Source organism: Ammodytes marinus (genome assembly GCF_949987685.1).
Source record: "Ammodytes marinus genome assembly, chromosome: 20".
In the NCBI taxonomy this organism is placed as follows: domain Eukaryota; kingdom Metazoa; phylum Chordata; class Actinopteri; order Uranoscopiformes; family Ammodytidae; genus Ammodytes; species Ammodytes marinus.
This window is the reverse complement of record NC_137224.1, coordinates 9,139,676-9,157,158: the sequence shown is the minus strand read 5'-3', so window position 1 is coordinate 9,157,158 and position 17,483 is coordinate 9,139,676. Positions and strand designations below refer to the sequence as shown.

General features: G+C 43.9%; 1 protein-coding gene across 2 annotated transcripts in view; it reads right to left on the bottom strand.

Moving 5' to 3' along the window:
- Nucleotides 1-3,815: 3,815 nt before the first annotated feature.
- Nucleotides 3,816-17,483, bottom strand: part of vti1a (vesicle transport through interaction with t-SNAREs 1A) — a 115,837-nt gene continuing 102,169 nt past the window's right edge. Inside the window, exon 8 of one of the 2 annotated variants that reach the window (XM_080048686.1) lies at nucleotides 3,816-5,203. In XM_080048686.1, coding sequence (XP_079904812.1) covers nucleotides 5,110-5,203 — 94 coding nt within the window. In that variant the 3' untranslated portion in view covers nucleotides 3,816-5,109. The remainder of the gene's footprint in view (nucleotides 5,204-17,483) is intronic. The other variant, XM_080048687.1, reaches the window with a different exon arrangement.

The following is a 17,483-nucleotide window of genomic DNA, read 5'->3' as shown; positions in this document are numbered from 1 at the left end:
GGAACACCTAAACGTATTATTTTACACCTAATAAATGACTTGTTACATCTGCTGTGCATTCATTTACAGACAGTTATCCACAACGGGTGTTTAATTGAAAGGGCAAAGGGGCACACACATACTGATAAATAAGCCGCCATAGCCTACTACTGCTCCACTTTTTCTCCAACTCCTGATTATCATGCAAATAACATTGCTGGTTACAACTGTATGCCTTTGTAGTGGTAAAGTGTTAATTTGAGTTCAAAGGCTGTGGCGGTATTCTACAGGGAGAGAGATGGAAGGTAAGATGGAGATGGATGGGAGAGGAGGGGGAAGAGGAGGAGGAGAAGAGGGGTGTGCTGAGTGGTTTAGCCTGGCTCAGCCTAACTCTGACCCGGCTCTTTGTGCTTCTATTGTCTCCATGGCAAATCTAGTATTAGAGCGTCTTCTGCACAAGGCTAGGTTTGCCCTCAAAATCAAAAAAAGGAGGGAAGACGGTGCTGCAATAGGTTTGAAAATGTCAGTTCCCTGGCATAAAACTCCTATCTCGTTCCCAAGAGTCAGTCAGGTTCCTTTCCTGTGAATGTTTTTTAGACTGTTCAACGACAGCACACAGTGTCTAGTAGAGGGAAATGTAAGCTATGACACAGCGCCTTGGTTAGCGAGACTCAGAACTGCTTTAAGGACATGTTATTTCATACACTGACATTGACAGAAAGCTCAGAGTCTGATTGATTATACTGAAAAAGAACAAGATGAATGGAAGACCCTGGAAGAATGAGTCATACGGCCATTACGCATTGTTGTAGACGGTTCAACATAACCTCTTACTTACACCATGCATTGCTGTCCAGCTCCAACTCAACCGCAGGGGGACACATCCTGCATGCACGTGCTCACACGCATCCATGTATGTATAGTATGACTGCACCCACTGTGACTTCCCTCAAATAATGGGTGGCATTGTCATCTCTTTGTGAGCACAAACGCCATTAAAATGGTTCGACAGCGCTGATGGGGGCGAAAGAAAAAGACAGATAAAGGGCCCGAGAAGAGAAAGAAAGCCATTCTGCTAGGACGGGTGGCGTGTACAAACGGAGAACATGGCTCCTCTTCTACACACAAGAGCTTGTGTGTGTATTTTTTTTATCATCAGGAGGCGTCCCACCATACGCTTTTGTGTGTGTGCGCCGAATCAAGCAGCAGCAGATTCATTGTAGTTCTCAAACGGTGCCATTGTAGGTTTTACTTGGTGTGTAGCTGTTGTTGCAGGGGCCTCCATAACATGTGTGTCTGTGGTAGGGGGGTGGCAGCATCATGGACACTCCTGGAGATGAAGCGCCCAGCCTCCCGTGGTGATCCTTCCACTGGAAGCTGTTTATCCCGTTTTAAGGCCTGCCCCTTCGACGAGGGGTCAGACAGACTCAAAACACACTTGTCACAATCACTGGTCGTATTAAATGGCTGACAAACATCAGGCCTTTTTGTAATGGTGGAGCATCACAGAGGATCCTTGCTGAGGAAACCTTCCAATTGTTTTCCTGTTAACTTTTATGTAAACCCACTATAGAAAGGACCAGGGAGAACAGTAGAACCTGCTGAGCTGGGCACCAGGGACGTAAGCCTGACAGACTGACTGACGCAGGATTGTATACCGTAAGAGTATCAGTCCTCTGGAAAAAATGATCTCGGCTGATGAAATAAAGAGACCAGAACTATTGTTCTATGATCACTCGTGTTGGGATCTAAAAAGTGATTCAGGTAGAAATGTTTCAGCTCTCACAGGACAGCCAGGGCTGAGGACGTGGCTGGGGTGTAGGAAATTGAACCGGGACACCCAAAGACTACATCCTCTCTATGGCAAAACAGAAGGCACGGAGAGCTTCAAAATCACTTTTCAGACATCATCAAATAATTAATTGCTCTCCCCCTCCTCCTCCCATTTCTCTCCTGGTGTCTGTATGGAAGACACACAGCTCCAGTCACTTAAGGAGGGTTAACACCCGCCTAAATTAAATATTAAAAGGTGTCTGTACCTGCTGCTATTGTTGCCCCTTGGAATAAGATATAACCAATTTTTGACAAGTTTTCATCCTGAGCCCTCTGCGGCGAGACGCTTGTCGAAAACCAAATCAGCGAATGGGGGGCGGGGGTGGAGTGGTAGTGGGGTGTATTGATGAATAATCTAGTTCATATTCCAGCGACACCCGCCGCTCAGAGTAAGGGATAAAGAAAAGAGAGGGAGAGAGAGAAAGAGACATGGACAGGTGGAGATGGAGAGAGGGAGATGGACAGAGGAGAGGAAGATAAAAGCTGGGGGGAAAGGAAGGGATGAGTTGGAGGGAAAAAAAGGAGAAAAAAAGAGGTGGGGAGTGGCAGATGACAGCCGACGTCTGCCAAGGTATCACATGACAGTGCTCCCGTTTAAATAATAAAGCAGGACGGGGCTCTAAACAAATCGTTATCTTCCCACCTCTGTGCACACTGCCATTCTTTCCTCTGTCTTTCCACTCCCTGCCTCCCTCCCTCCCTTCCCTTTTCCCGCTTTTAAAAAACTTGTTTTAAATACCATTTCTTAATGAACATAATAGCACGGCACTAATAATGAAAAGAAAATAAAAACATCTAAAAACGGTGGAGGGGCCCCCGAGTTGTCGCCAGCGCTCAATTATTTCCTTGTCAAGTGGGTCTGTTTTTAATGAGGCCCTGTGGGACTGACGTCTGTCAGTCAGCCCTGACTTTTTGACACCATTACAACTTCAAATAGAAGCCGCCGCCACGCTGCCTTCCACCGCTCTCTCTCTTTCTCTCTCGCTCGCTACTGCTCCGCTCATCTGACAGGCAGGAGAGGGAGGGAGGGAGGAAAGGTGGCAGGAGAGGGAGAGAGAGAAAGGGGGAGCGAGAGAGATGGGGTGGGAGAGAGAGAGGTATAGAAAAGAGAGAGGAAGAGAGGAGAGCACATCGGCACGTAGGTAGTCAGCGCACACACACACACACACACACACACACACACACACACACACACACACACACACACACACACACACACACACACACACACACACACACACACACACACACACACACACACACACACACACACACACACACACACACACACACAGCAGAGTGCACTGGGTGAAAAAACAATCACTGCGGGTCATTACCAGATGAGGTTTGTCAAACTGCCGGGGATTCCACCCCCCTCCACCACTCTTCCTTCTTCACTTCCTTCCCCCTCCCTTTTTTCCTTGCGTCCTTTTTTTTCATCATTTCTTTTCCTTTAATGACAAGTCTTGGTGGGTCAGGCCCCGCATGGGACGCACTACTATTTTGTCTGCCATTAATTTGAGCCTTTGAAGCAGGCGGCAGCGCTGCGGCTAGAGAGGGCCTTGTGAGAATGGTGGTCGCTAGGAGGGGATTTTAGGGGGCTCATCACCCCGGCGACCCGCAGCATCTTTTAGAAAACTGAAGACCACGGCCCTGAAACAGAATAGCAAATGTCCTCACCGGGAAGCGCCACACTGAACACAGCAGACACACACATACTCCACAACCCCTTTGTGTTTGTGTGTGTGTGTGTGTGTGTTTGTGTTTGTCTGTCGTCTGTCTCTACCCAGCATTTCCTACAAAGATCCCAACTTCTAAAAATGTGTCTAAATATGCACCTACATTTGAGAAGTTCCAGGAATCCCTGAAGAATGGTTTTCCTCCCCATCAGAAGAATTAAAACAGTAGCAAACTCACACACAATTTCTTTTCAGTCAAAATAATGTAACACACCACCACTCAGCATATGAATAACACACAAGAGACAAAGTCTGCATCACAATCTTTAGGATTTGACAAGAAAAAAAGAATGAACAAAACGTACAAGTTCTAAAACAAGTCCGATCCATTTATCAGAACAGAAGAAAGAAAGAAAAAACAACCTTTAAGACACTAAACTTAAAAGCCACACATTTCAGTTGGTCCTGGTGTGCCGTCCAATCACTGAGCAGCCCAAATCAAAATAAAAACATGTTGCTATATGTTAGTCGTGAACACCTTTTTAAATGTAATACAATGTACAGTTCTAGCACAGAAACTTGAATTGAAAACTCATCTATGAATTTATAAATAAATAGCTACAGAATCACTTGTATTGAGAGAAAAAAACACTATACATGATGTAGAATGTAATGTTAGTACAGTCTAATGTCTATAATTTTACATAATGATATTTACGTTAAAATGTCCATTGGAGTGTGTCGTGGAAATGTGTATTTTGGGTGGGTGCAGGGGGAATTGTACCTAAGTAAGTATGAATACACTTTTCCTATGTACTGTATCTATGTAGCGTATGTGCGAGGGGAGGGTTAGGGTCAGTTGCCTTTTGTACTAAAAAGTTACAAAAGTAAAAGGAGTAGATTTTATTTAATTTAAAAAAAAAATCTCCAAATTCTGTTGAAATGTTCAAATAATTTTGTGAACAGTGTATGTTATTTGAAAAGGCTCTGTCCTCCTCTGTGCTGCGTGGGGGGCTACATTAATGACAGCTGAATCATTTGTGATGTGCTGAAGTTACAGGAGCCTATACATATGTCATTACTCATGTCTTCTGTTTCGTGTTAATAACTAACATATCGTGGGCCCCACAATCCATGACCGTCATTTTCATGCACATGCGCGACCGCACAAAAACCCTCTTTGAGTCTCTTTCTCGCCGTCAGACTCAACACCATGAAACATATGAACTATCTTAAAAACACTCCCCCTTTCCTCGACAGTGGAGATGTACTGCAAGAGAGAGGGAGCCTGACAGAGAAAGGGACTAAACTCAGAGGCGAAAAAGAAGAAAGAAAGAGAAGTGCAAAGTAGGAAAAACAAAAAAGGTAGAAAAGGGGCAAGAAAGAGTGAAAGAAACAGCAAACGGGAGGAAAAGAGATGGAAAAAAAGCTCCCTGTCAGGCTTTGGAAACAGTGATTCATGGGGACCATTTGTCCTAATTACAGCAGAACAACGCTTTTGTCGCTATTAATCACGGGCGTGTGTGTTTGTATTTGTGTCGTTGGGGGGGACGGGGGGGAGTGTGTGTGTGTGTGTGTGTGTGTGTGTGTGTGTGTGTGTGTGCGTGTCGAGGGGAGATCAGTGGCTTCGCACATTGAAATAGATTGCCAGGATTATGGTGAGGAGGATGATGGCTCCGAGGACGAAGACCAGGACACGATTCTGGATTATCCTGTGTAGAGAGAGAGAGAGATGGAGACAGACAGAGAGATCAGGCAAGGTTCACAGAAGTCATATTGTGTCTTAAGAGGAAAATAAAATGCAGAAAAACAGTCATTTGTGTATGTGTAAACTAAATGACCAGCCTTAGACTGTCTGGGGCCTTATCATGTTTAATAGCTACCATGAGGTCTGCATACACAGTATTTACTGGTATACAATCACTGGAATGGGACCTTTATAAGAAACACACACACACACACACACACACACACACACACACACACACACACACACGTTCCAAGACTGCAACACTTGTGTCCAAAGCTCCGGTCTAAAATGTATGACAAATTATTTCTGATGTACACACATTTTAGGCTCTGTAAAAATGTCATACTGATGTGTGTACACATACTCAGTAGAGCAATACACTTATAAACAAGCAAGACACACAAAAACATGCACACACACACACACACACACACACACACACACACACACACACACACACACACACACACACACACACACACACACAGGCTCTAAAAACTTTATTTGCACAATAAAGTGGAAAAAGTGGCTCAATAGTTTCCTGGAGGTAATAAAAATCACTGAATTACTGATGGAATTTGCCATAAAAACGACTCGCTCTTTTTGCACATTTTAATTCTCCCAGGTAAACTTGACAAGAGGGGGGGCTTGGAACCGAAAAAACACAAAGCTGGGAACGGATGGCTATAGAAAGAGAGAGAGGAAGAGAAAAAGAGAAAGAGAGGGAGTGGGTGCTGCTGTTGCGTTGGTGTTCGCATCAAGAGTGCGAGCAACTCGTCTCCTGTTCCCCAAAAATTCTGCGGAGTTTGTATCACCACCCGCACCATCGCTGAACAAACACACACCCACTGGGAACCCCTTCGCTGCTCCTGACAAATGAGAGAATTATCACATTTGCTGACATGTGGAGGGGGGGCGGCGGAGAGGCCGAGGAGGTGTCATGGAGGGGGCGCACTGTCCACTTCTCTAAGCAGGAGATGAATAGCCCATGCTGGGGCCATTTATCACTGGGGAGGGGGTAGGAGGAGGGCAGGGCTGGATGCTCAGTCACCCTGCTACCCTCTAAGGCCCAAGTCTGAGCCCGTCGCACCGGTCGAGCTCCCAGCCTCCTCCTCCAGTGCACCGGCTCAGGACCCTGCCATAAAGCCTTCCACTAGCCACTTAGTCTAAAACTCACGGCCACGGAAGAAAGCACGAAAGGTGTTAAAGGTGCCGCATATGGGAGTATAGTAGTGCCTTAACGCTTACGCCTTTGTATTCCCTTTGTGTACGTTTTTTTCTTTTCTTTTTGCAGCAAAGCGTCTTTTTTTTTACTTTGCACAACCTTCACCCACACAGCCACTCCAAAAGACATGTTTATACCCATGGCATTGTATCAGTGGCAAAGGATGCCGTTATAAGCTCCTACAAAACTGTAGCCAATCATTTTTTAACAAAACAATCAATGTCTTTTTTAAGGGTCGCTTTGTATTTCGGCCTACGTACTCTAATGCTCTGACTGGATAACACCAGAGAGAGCTCATTACAACTACTGTTTGTAAGTAGCACTGCTTTTATAAGTAGACAGTTTATCCTTGAATAAATGCATATTTTATCACAAAAGTGTCATTATGTATATAGTAAACCATATCTTATGCAACAGTAGCATAACTGTTATTGTATATTTTTATATCTAGTGAGTACAGGATATCTTTTTAGCAATGCATTCAGCATAACACACAGACACACAAAAATATTAATAGCAAATAAACAAAAGTAATACTGCCTATTTCATACGCGCACACGTCTATGTTTAAGAGCCGGAGCAGTGTTTGGGGATGCTATAATATGCAAGCCTGATCCTGGTGTTTTGATGAGGCTGAAATGATTGGCTGAAGCCAGCTGGGGAGGAGATCCCACTGAAACACTAATCAGAGCATGCTTAGCAAGGCCACGTCTCCCCCTATTAATTGACATTCATTATTTAGAATGATTATTTATCCAAGCCAAATACCCCAGAGGAGGAGCTTGTGTGTGTGTGTGTGTGTGTGTGTGTGTGAGTGTGTGTTTGTGTCTCTCTGCATGTGTAAGTGTGTTGGGAGAATCCAGATCGCTTTGTGTTGTTTGTTTTTCAGCTGGGGATAAGAGGGGAGGATGACTCAAGGCTTGGGGGGAGGGGGGTTGAAGAACTAACAGGAAGTTAGCTTAGGAGCCCAACTGCTAAGGGAAGAGGTGAGGGGGGGGGGTCAATTCAGTAAAAAATTGCCTTTATTAAGTAGAAGTCTGATTTAGTAGAAAAACAAGGCGGACTAACTTCAAACACTTACATGTTCAAAGCTGTAAGGAATCTGACAGTGCTGCGATTCAAGAACGTCGCCTCATGAGACAAGATATTTCAAGAAAAAATAATACTTGCTTCAACAGGGTCACTTTGACCAGAGGACGCTACGCACACACACACCTACACACACACACACCTACACACACACACACCTACACACACACACACACACACACACACACACACACACACACACACACACACACACACACACACACACACACACACACACACACACACACACACACACACACACACACACACACACACACACACACACACACACACACACACACACACACACACACACACACACACACACACACACACACAGAAGATTTACATGTATAGTGAAGGAGGGTGTATGGTCATAATTCACTGGAGCAATGTTAAAATCCATCTATAAAAATACAAGTGTGACGCAGTAAAGAGCCACAGTCTTTTCCTCTGACAGCTTGAGGAGCGACGATATTAATGTCATCACTCTCCTTTAACCACCACAGAGGAGAGAAGGCTGGTAAAGTCACCACTTATGTTACAATATCGTCTGGGGGCAGGAGATTGTTCTTTTTTCTCTATTAAAAATCACAACAGAACAAAGTTACACAAATCAATACTTGTTGGACAAAAGAAACCCCTGACAAATAGTAAAGTTAGAATCTCTCAAGTGAATCTCTTTCCATTCGGTCATGCATTACAAATGGTGTCTATAAAAAGGGGAAAGAAAAAAACTCCCAGGGGGCAGATCATTTTCATAATCCTCTGGACAACTCATCTACACACTTTCACTTGTAGATTTAATGTGGGGCATTGTTTTGTCTCTCCGGCAAAGCACTTTTCTATGAGCTCACTAGACAAATGAGCATCTACACCCAGACAAGTCATTTCAGTATCCTCTTCTTTAAATTCCTCAGGCTACAGATGCAGCTTAAATAAAATTGACCCCGCAAATATAGAACAACCAACCCTCAAACCTTCCTAAAAAAAAATCCCCAAAATTGGGAGGTAGGAGAGTGAGGAACATGGTTTTCCTCTGCCGTATGGTTGATCCCGTCCTGACACGTGGCCAGACAGAACAGAACTTATCAAACCGGATCCATCCTCCAGCTTTGACATTTGACATAGAGGTGGTGGGGGGAGCTGTGTGTGTGTGTGTGTGTGTGTGTGTGTGTGTGTGTGTGTGTGTGTGTGTGTGTGTGTGTGTGTGTCCGCGCGTAGAGGGGGAAGGTTTAGAAATGTGTGAGTGATGCACACAGCGACCATACAAGTGTGCAGACATACATGCTGACCCACATATACACACCGCTACACTTATACACACAGACACCAAGTTTGAGTAAGGCTTACCTTTACCCTGCCCTCTACTATGCTACTAGGAACCCCAAGTATTTTTTCTGCACCCCCCCCCCCCATCTCAAAACAAAAAACATTCATAGACCATCAGTAATTGTAACTGAGATGCCAGCCTATAACAGAACATAATACTAGTCTTTCTATTGGCCCCTGATGTTCCTTAGTCGCAGGCAGCCAGTCAGATAACACCTTACTAGACGGGAATACACAGATATACAGCGCTAATGTTAGAGATGGAGAGAGAACGAGAGAGAGAGAGTCAAAAATGATGAGTGCAAAGGAGAAGGAAAAATAAAGCAAGCAGGAAGGACGGAAATGGACAATAAAGCAGCTGAGAGTGAAAAACAAGAGAGAAAGAGAATGGAGCGACAGAAATAGAGAGGTGGGAAGAAAGAGGGAGAGAGAGAAAAGGAGGTAGGGAGAGAGAGAGAAGTCCGTTTACCCGGGGAGGCAGAGCTGGAGGAGAGGCTCCTCTGAGACAGATGAAAATAATGAGGACTTTTCTGTCAGGAAAGATTTACAAAATCGTACCAGTGTTATTAAAATTTAAAATCTCCAGTTTTTTTCCCTTTTTTTCTCCCTTCCCACCCTCATACCCTCCCTCCTTTCCTCTCCCTGTTCCCCCCCTCCCCTCTTCCAGCAGCACAGCCTTATTACCAGCTCTAATGAGCACCGGGATACACCTCAGCTGTGTGTGTGTGTGTGTGTGTGTGTGTGTGTGTGTGTGTGTGTGTGTGTGTGTGTGTGTGTGTGTGTGTTGGGGTCTAGGTCCCTGGTGCCAGCTCCATCAGTGCCCCAGATTCCCCAGTCCCTTCAATGACACACACACACACACACACATCTGTGTGTGCCAACACAAAACACACAAGGGTGGGCACACACAACACGCTGACACACATGAACACAGACAGACACACACAGCTTTTGATCGCCCTCAGAGATGGCTGGACATGCACATGCACACACGCTAACACACACACACACACACACAGACAGACAGACAGACAGACAGACAGATACCAAAACATAAGCAGATAGGCCCAACCCACCTGGAAACACCGTCTCCACTAGGAACAAACTTAGCAAGAGTTGCATCTCTCAGGCCCTCCCCCATCCCTCCTCTTTCCACTAGTAGACCAATACAATAAAAAAATCAATGGCTGTCTGAGCCATTCTGGCTCTCCTCCCTTCAAACCCTGGGAATATACAGCATGGGAGAGGGGCAGGGGGAGATTGGGAGGGAAGGATCAATGTCTTCACAAATGGTTTGAGTGATGGACATGGAGGTGAAACGCTGGTGGGGGTAACTCCTAACTAATGCATCAACCTTTTATCACAAACAAATGTAAGTTTCATGGTAGACGCACGCCTACACACACTGGTCTGGGGCGCGCGCACACACACACACACACACACACACACACACACACACACACACACACACACACACACACACACACACACACACACACACACACACACACACACACACACACACACACACACACACACACACACACACACACACACACACACACACACACACACACACACACAAAAGGTGGAGTAAGGCCTTCTTATCAATCCAGTTTGAGTGAAGAAAGGGGAGAAACGTGTGACGCTTCAATCACTCAGTGAAAGAATCGGGGACGAATGGATGCAGAAGGATCCAGAACAATCAGATCAGGTTCATGTTGCTTTGCAGAGATAATGACTTGACCTGTTTGTTGGAGAGATCTGATCCTGCCACGTATGCTCTGCCTATTGTCCTCAAGGGGGTGTTCAAGGTAAATGATTTCTCGCACGCACGCACGCACGCACGCACGCACGCACGCACGCACGCACGCACGCACGCACGCACGCACGCACGCACGCACGCACGCACGCACGCACGCACGCACGCACGCACGCACGCACGCACGCACGCACGCACGCACGCACGCACGCACGCACGCACACACACACACACACACACACACACACACACACACACACACACACACACACACACACACACACACACACACACACACACAGCAGGTCTTTAATTGAGAGCTGTTTACTGTAATTATTGAAAGAAGGCCCCAACATCATGTAATTCCCCAAAGAAAAACAATATTTAAGAACTTCTCCACACCTTAACACTCACACGCTCACTATACAGTATACATAAATAGTTTGTTGGTAACTACATATACAATAATGTGATAATGTAAATAAATATAGTTTTTACACATTCATAATCTGTGATCTAAATGTAAAGGGACAAGGTCCATTTTATCCCCAAATAACAAAACACAAGAATGGAATCTTCCATCACTCTAGTACTCGAGTTACAGATTGATAATAACTGTAGTAAATTTTGGTTATTGACACATTTTGATGGAGTTAAAGGGTTTGTTTACAACCGCAATGTCTGTAGCACTGGGGTATAACAACAGGCTTGCATTTGAATTGACATTGACGTGTACCTTTCTTTATATTCTAACATATAAAATATAAAACTTCTTCTAATATATATAAAAAAATCTTGTAATATAACTAGTGCCTTGATATATTGTGTTGAGATTATTGATCCATAAAGAAAAGACATTTTTCTTTTTTCTCCTGTATTGACAGAAAAATTATTTTTCTCACACCAGAGAAACCCGACATAAAAGATAGACAGATTTTTATTTGGAGGACGTGGTCTGAACATGGTATTTCATGTCGGCCTGATTTTTCTCTCTCTCTGTCTGTCTCTGTCTTTCACTTTACCCCTTCTCTTTCTACCAACTTCATGCAGGAGAACAGCACCCGGGCTCTACAAGTTCATCCATTTTTTATAACAACCCTGGCCAGGAGCAGCAACAGAAGTCTATAGACTGGGACGCAGTTCTCTCCTGGAAAACTGTTGCAAGGAGGGACTGAGAGGAGGGATGGAGAGAGGGAGGTAGAAAGTAGGAGGAAATTCATCGTGGGTGGAGAGTGTTTATATGCAAGAGTATATGTGAGACATTCAAAAAGCTGTGAAAATGGAGAGAGAGAGAGAGAAAAGGAGGAGATGGAGATAGGAAGGGAATATAGACAGAGTGGGTGAAGGAGAAAGAGAAAGACGGAATACATTGCAACTGTGTCTGGAATATTCACAAACTTTTTTTTGGTTGATGGGAAGGGTGTGTTTTTTTGTTTTTTTACTGTGTTTGCTCTTTATCCTTTTCCCCAGTTTATACAGTAGTCTACAGAGCAATGTCAACAGCCCATATTTATACTCATATATATATACACAACCTTAGTTTACGGATGCTGTAATCACCTCAGCATCTGTAAACTTAATGCAAAATGGAAAAAAAGAGAGTTATGGAAATGATATTATTTGAATAGCTGACTTAGAAAGAATACCCCTTATAATCAGCCGGCTGTCACTATAGGTGTCATAGCAAACTTTGTAATTGTATCAATTGTATAAAGAAAAGTATAAAGATAGGGCTTTTAATATTTTGTTTAATATTATGAGGCCTTTATTCCACTAAAACTTGGCTTGATGATTAGAGAATACCCTAGATGCAATGTGCCTACACCCGGATAACATGACATTCCTTTACCATTTCGGCTTAGATTTCCCAAAACACAAAAATCCCCCCTTGTATACATTCATTGCGAGGGCCGTGGGCCAGCTGCAGATCTGATTACTTGTCCTGGTGAAAACATTGGCCGTAACATTAGCCACTAAGAGCTGTAGGCGTCCAAAACTACCATGTACATAAATTTGTATTGTTTGTTCAGGATCTAAATCTCATTAGAGAGCATTAATCATTCGTGCACACTATCACCAAAGAAAGTAAAGGAAACAAGGAAGACAAGAAAAAAAAACAGGAGAAGTGGAGCTAGGGAGCCTAGGGAGCTTAAGAAACCTGAGGCAATGGTTAAAGGCATACGCATGCTTTGTTAACATAGTGACATAGATTGGGAGCAAAGGGGCTGCTTAGGCATCATCACACAATGTTTCTCAATCTAATTATCCCACAGCTTGGTTTTTTAAGAGAACTGTTCAAAAGTGTGTTTTTATAGTTGTTACTATACCATGAAAAGATGTTATTCTGTTAGCGTTTGTGTCAGGGGGGAAGCAGTGAGTAATAAATCCACAGTCTGACACTGAACACCAACTCTACTGTTGTGAAAATGGACCTGACTCCTACAAGTTTACTGATGAAATACTTGGACAGCGCAATGTAGAAATAGTAGCAGTTTTGGAATTGTTTTAAACATAATTTAAAAAAGGGTGATAAATGGGAAAAGACAGGACATCTCTTTCCTTATCCTGCCTCGTCTCCCTTAGTTACTAGACTACATTTTTTATATACAAGTTATAATCAAAGTGCGCCTTATCTTCACAAGGACTTGTCTCGACAGTTTCATTTTGTGAGGTGCCTTAACACTGGGTTTTACGCTAGAAAACAAAACAAAACCATTCATCAGATAAATGCTTTAAACTCTTTGGGGCCCAGAAAAGACATCTGTTTAGGGATTCCACGACAAAGAAGCGGTGAGGATATTAGTGTTTATGTCTGAGTCTTTTTTATTAACTGGTGAGGAAGCTCCTCCGCGTGGTGTTTGTTTGCCATTTTAAATCAACTCTCCAAATATTTGCCTCAAGTCCCGTGTGGTTTGAGTTCTGCATCCTGTGCGTCTCTCCAGATAGAGAAGATGTTGCAACATTGCCCACCAGCATGCACACAAACACATCTACACACACACACGGAACATACAAGTACAAACACCCACACAAGCTGACCCACTTCTTATACAAATGCACAAAGAGCCTGCACCGGCCAAATCACAGCACTGTTTTTCGCCTGCAAACATTTTCCTATACACTACGATTACTTTCTATAAAACTTTGTTAACATCACCGGGCTCTGTCAAAAGTGTGCATCTCTGCTCGATTTCATTTTCTGTGCACAAAAGAAAAAAAAACGATTTACCGATCCATTACACATGAGCAGAATGTTTGATTTTAGACAATTTGACAATAGCCGCCTACACAAAATCAAAGTGAATTTAAAGATGGTAAACATGGTGCTCTTTCATGGACATTTAGCCAGTTCACAAAGCAACAACACAATGTCTCCTCTCTGGAAAATGTAATTCTTTGTTGGGTCAAAATAAGGTCATTTCAAACACCAAGGTGACCGAGCAGACCATATGGTACGGGTGTCTCAATGTCCTTGTGTTGGCCATATTCTTTAAGAAGATAGTGAAGGGACTAGATGGATTTAATGCTTAAAGCTGGGGTATATGATTTCTGATTGGTCAAAGTTAACATGAGCTGTACACTTTGACCAATCAGAGCGAGGCTCCGATGTTCTGTTCTTATTGGCTGTTGGGACTGTCCATTCACTTTGGTACGACTTTGTTGGTGTAGAGCGTGTCAGGGAGGGACCATAGGGGAGGGACCAAAGAGAACAAGTGGAGCGGTTGAGGTATTTGAATTTGAATCTCTATCCCAACTGCCATTTTCTCCCCAAATCCTCCATCCCAGCTTTAAGTATTGTCATCAAGGATCTGACAGCATAAAGAGAAGAAAAGTGAAAGGCTGACCTCCATCTGAAGTTATTATTTGGTTTCAAACAGAAATCTGGGACAGCGACTAAAGCTAGTTTTGTCTGTTGGTATCAAAGGTCACGTTTGCAGGTCAGTGTGGGTAGAAGGCAGGCAGACCAACCAAGCTGGGATATCATGTCAAGGCCACAAGGTGAGCGAGAGAGGAAACCATTTCTTGAGCTTGACCTCGTGACCGCCAGGCCACAATTCAATTCAATTCAAATTCAAAGAACTTTATTCTTCCGTTAGGAACTTCATATGTGGAGGAGCATCAGGGTACAACAGTACATACAATATACAAACACACACACGCATACACACACACACACACACACACACACACAGCATCAGCCCGTACTCGACATATGGCAGATAAAAACAATCTTTGCTTAGCCTAGTGAATAAATAGTAGTACCTCCATAGAGGAGGAGTAATAAATATGTTAAAAAAGTAAAAAAATAGTCCAGAAAAAAATAAAAAATAGATAGAGGAGACAGTTCAAAAAGGGTTTTAGCCACTCCTGCCCCTTGCAATGAAAGGAGCTAAAAGGTCACCAAAGTGTCAGACGATACTGTGCATTGGTGTAAAAGACCAATTTGGCACGTGTACGTGTGTGTGTTTGTCTGCATCAAGCCAGCATTGAGCAGAAAAGGTGCGGAGACTGCCGGAACGCGTCTGACAATCTGGTGTGAAATAACACAGAACAATTAAGGATTATGTGAACACGCGTGGTCCACCTTGTTCGGAAAAGCAGGTACACTTAATCCAGCAGGTAAGCAGGGGAAGAAGAAGAGCGAGGGATAGAGAGAGAGACAGGGAGAGAGAGAGAGATAAATGTAAGGGTATAATGTTATCCCACAACCCCCCATTTGACACTACAAGGGAGGCTTTAGTCAGTCTAAATAATCCATGCTGTTCCATTAAATTTGCAGACTAGCCTCCCTAGTCCCTGTGTCTAAGATGGGAGAGCCTAAGAGAGAGAGGGAAGAGGGGAGAGATCCAGCTGGGAGAGATGAGAAAAGGAAGTTAGGTAATGGTTCGGAATAAACTTAAGCAACTGCTTTTTTTTCCATGCATAAAATCCGGTCAAAAAGCCAGATTTAGAGATCTAAAATGGAAAAGAGGCCGTGGTTTTATAAAGAGAATGAGACGGATAAAACAACTAGTTTGCACATCCAGACCTTTGAGTGACACTGATTTGTTCATGATTGCCTGCCTCACCGCTCGCACTGTGTGTGGGGGGGAAGCCACCACTGTTGCAGTAACGGCGTTATTGACTTGTTGCTCCAGCTACATTTGCTTAGTGCTCTGGAGGCCCGATCAATAGTCTCTGGGCTCTGAAGCCCCTGCTAATCAGGGCCTGCAGCCATGCGAGGTCAGCCTTCTGCAAAAACTCAGAGAAAGAAAAGAGGCGAAATAAAGGAAAAAGGAGGAACGAAACGGTAAAAGATAGGGAGGCAACAAAAAGAGAAGATGAAGAACTTTGAAGGCTGACGATGACAGCTTGAGTTAATCGACCAAGAATACTCCATCACTTCATGTATTTTTCCGTCCACCACCAGAGGTAAACTCATGTGGCATTCTCTCTCTTTCTCAGCAGCAGTGTGGGCGTCGGGGCACCACCACAGATGCAGATTGCCGCTTCACCTCTGCTTTCCCTGTGACCGGCAGTTCAAAAGTCAAGGGGCATCTGTGCTGCTTTGGGACTTTTTCGAAATGCAAGAGCCAATCCATATTTGCAGAATCCAGTTGTGAAATCTCAAGAGGAACAATGTTGCTTACGGTAGATATAGAAAGACAGCTAAAGCATATTAACGTGATTGTTAAGGAGGGAATTGAAAAAAGGCAAGGCATTTTAGAAAAGGGTGTCAAACATTCTTACTGTTAAAACACCCACCGATGGGGACATATGCAAGACTGACAAATAACACTTTGTGCATGTGGACACAGAAATGTTTTTATATTTTTCTTAGTCAATTCTCCTAATCACATTGGTCCTAATGCTGACCCCGAGCTCTGCATCAAGTCCCTCGCATCATCTACCTCTGTAGCCACACATTCTGCACATCACAAGCCCACTATGGAATGCTATGGGAAATTCATGGGGGAACTGTCCATCAAATATTAACAATGAAGTCGAACGAAGTGGGTTTTTCTTACTGTTTCCCCACCCCGGTATCTATGGTCACTGCCGCTCTGAGAGACATCCCATAAGACACGAACCAAAGAGAAAGGCGAGGACAGAGAGAGAGAAAAAGGGCAAAGAAGGGTAAGGAAAAAGCTAGAAGGCTGTATAGGTGTTCAATATTTTCTTTTGAGGGGCCACAGCCTGGTTAGCTTCAGCGCAAGCAGGGTCTTGATACACAGGTCCCAGGGTGTAAACACAAACCTGTACACTGTTTTTGTCATTGTTTTTGCTCTCTTTCTCAACACTTCTTTTTTTGCTGTGTTGTTATCGGCTGGCGAAGTGGGATTCTTGTGCCTGGTGACATAGATGTAAAGGGGGTGGTGGTTTTTTTATTGACACTTGGCCATTTCAGTTACTTTCTTCCACTTTTGTGGAAAAACAAAGGTCAAGAAGTTAAATAAAGGAGTAAAGTAAAAGGCTGCATGCCTACATTTCTATGGAAAACATTGACTTTATAAAAAATTGTGCGGTGAAAGGTCCATTTTAGCGGACTGATAGCAGGAGATTAAACAATAAGTGGAAAAAACCACAACGAATGCTCAGACTAAATATTCAAACGCAAATGAAAACCCCCCTACTATGATAGAAATACTGTAAATGCTCATCAATGGCAGCCCTGTTCTATGTCTTTGACAAAAATACCCCTTGGAATACCAACACCCACCATCACAGCATAAGTGGAAGTGCAGGGTCAGCATGCAGCGTCCCCTCTGGCCTTGCTGACCAACAGATATTCTAAAAATCACCTTCCTTCTGTACCGTCAGGGCCAAAAAACCAATGGATTCCCTCGTCCTGCC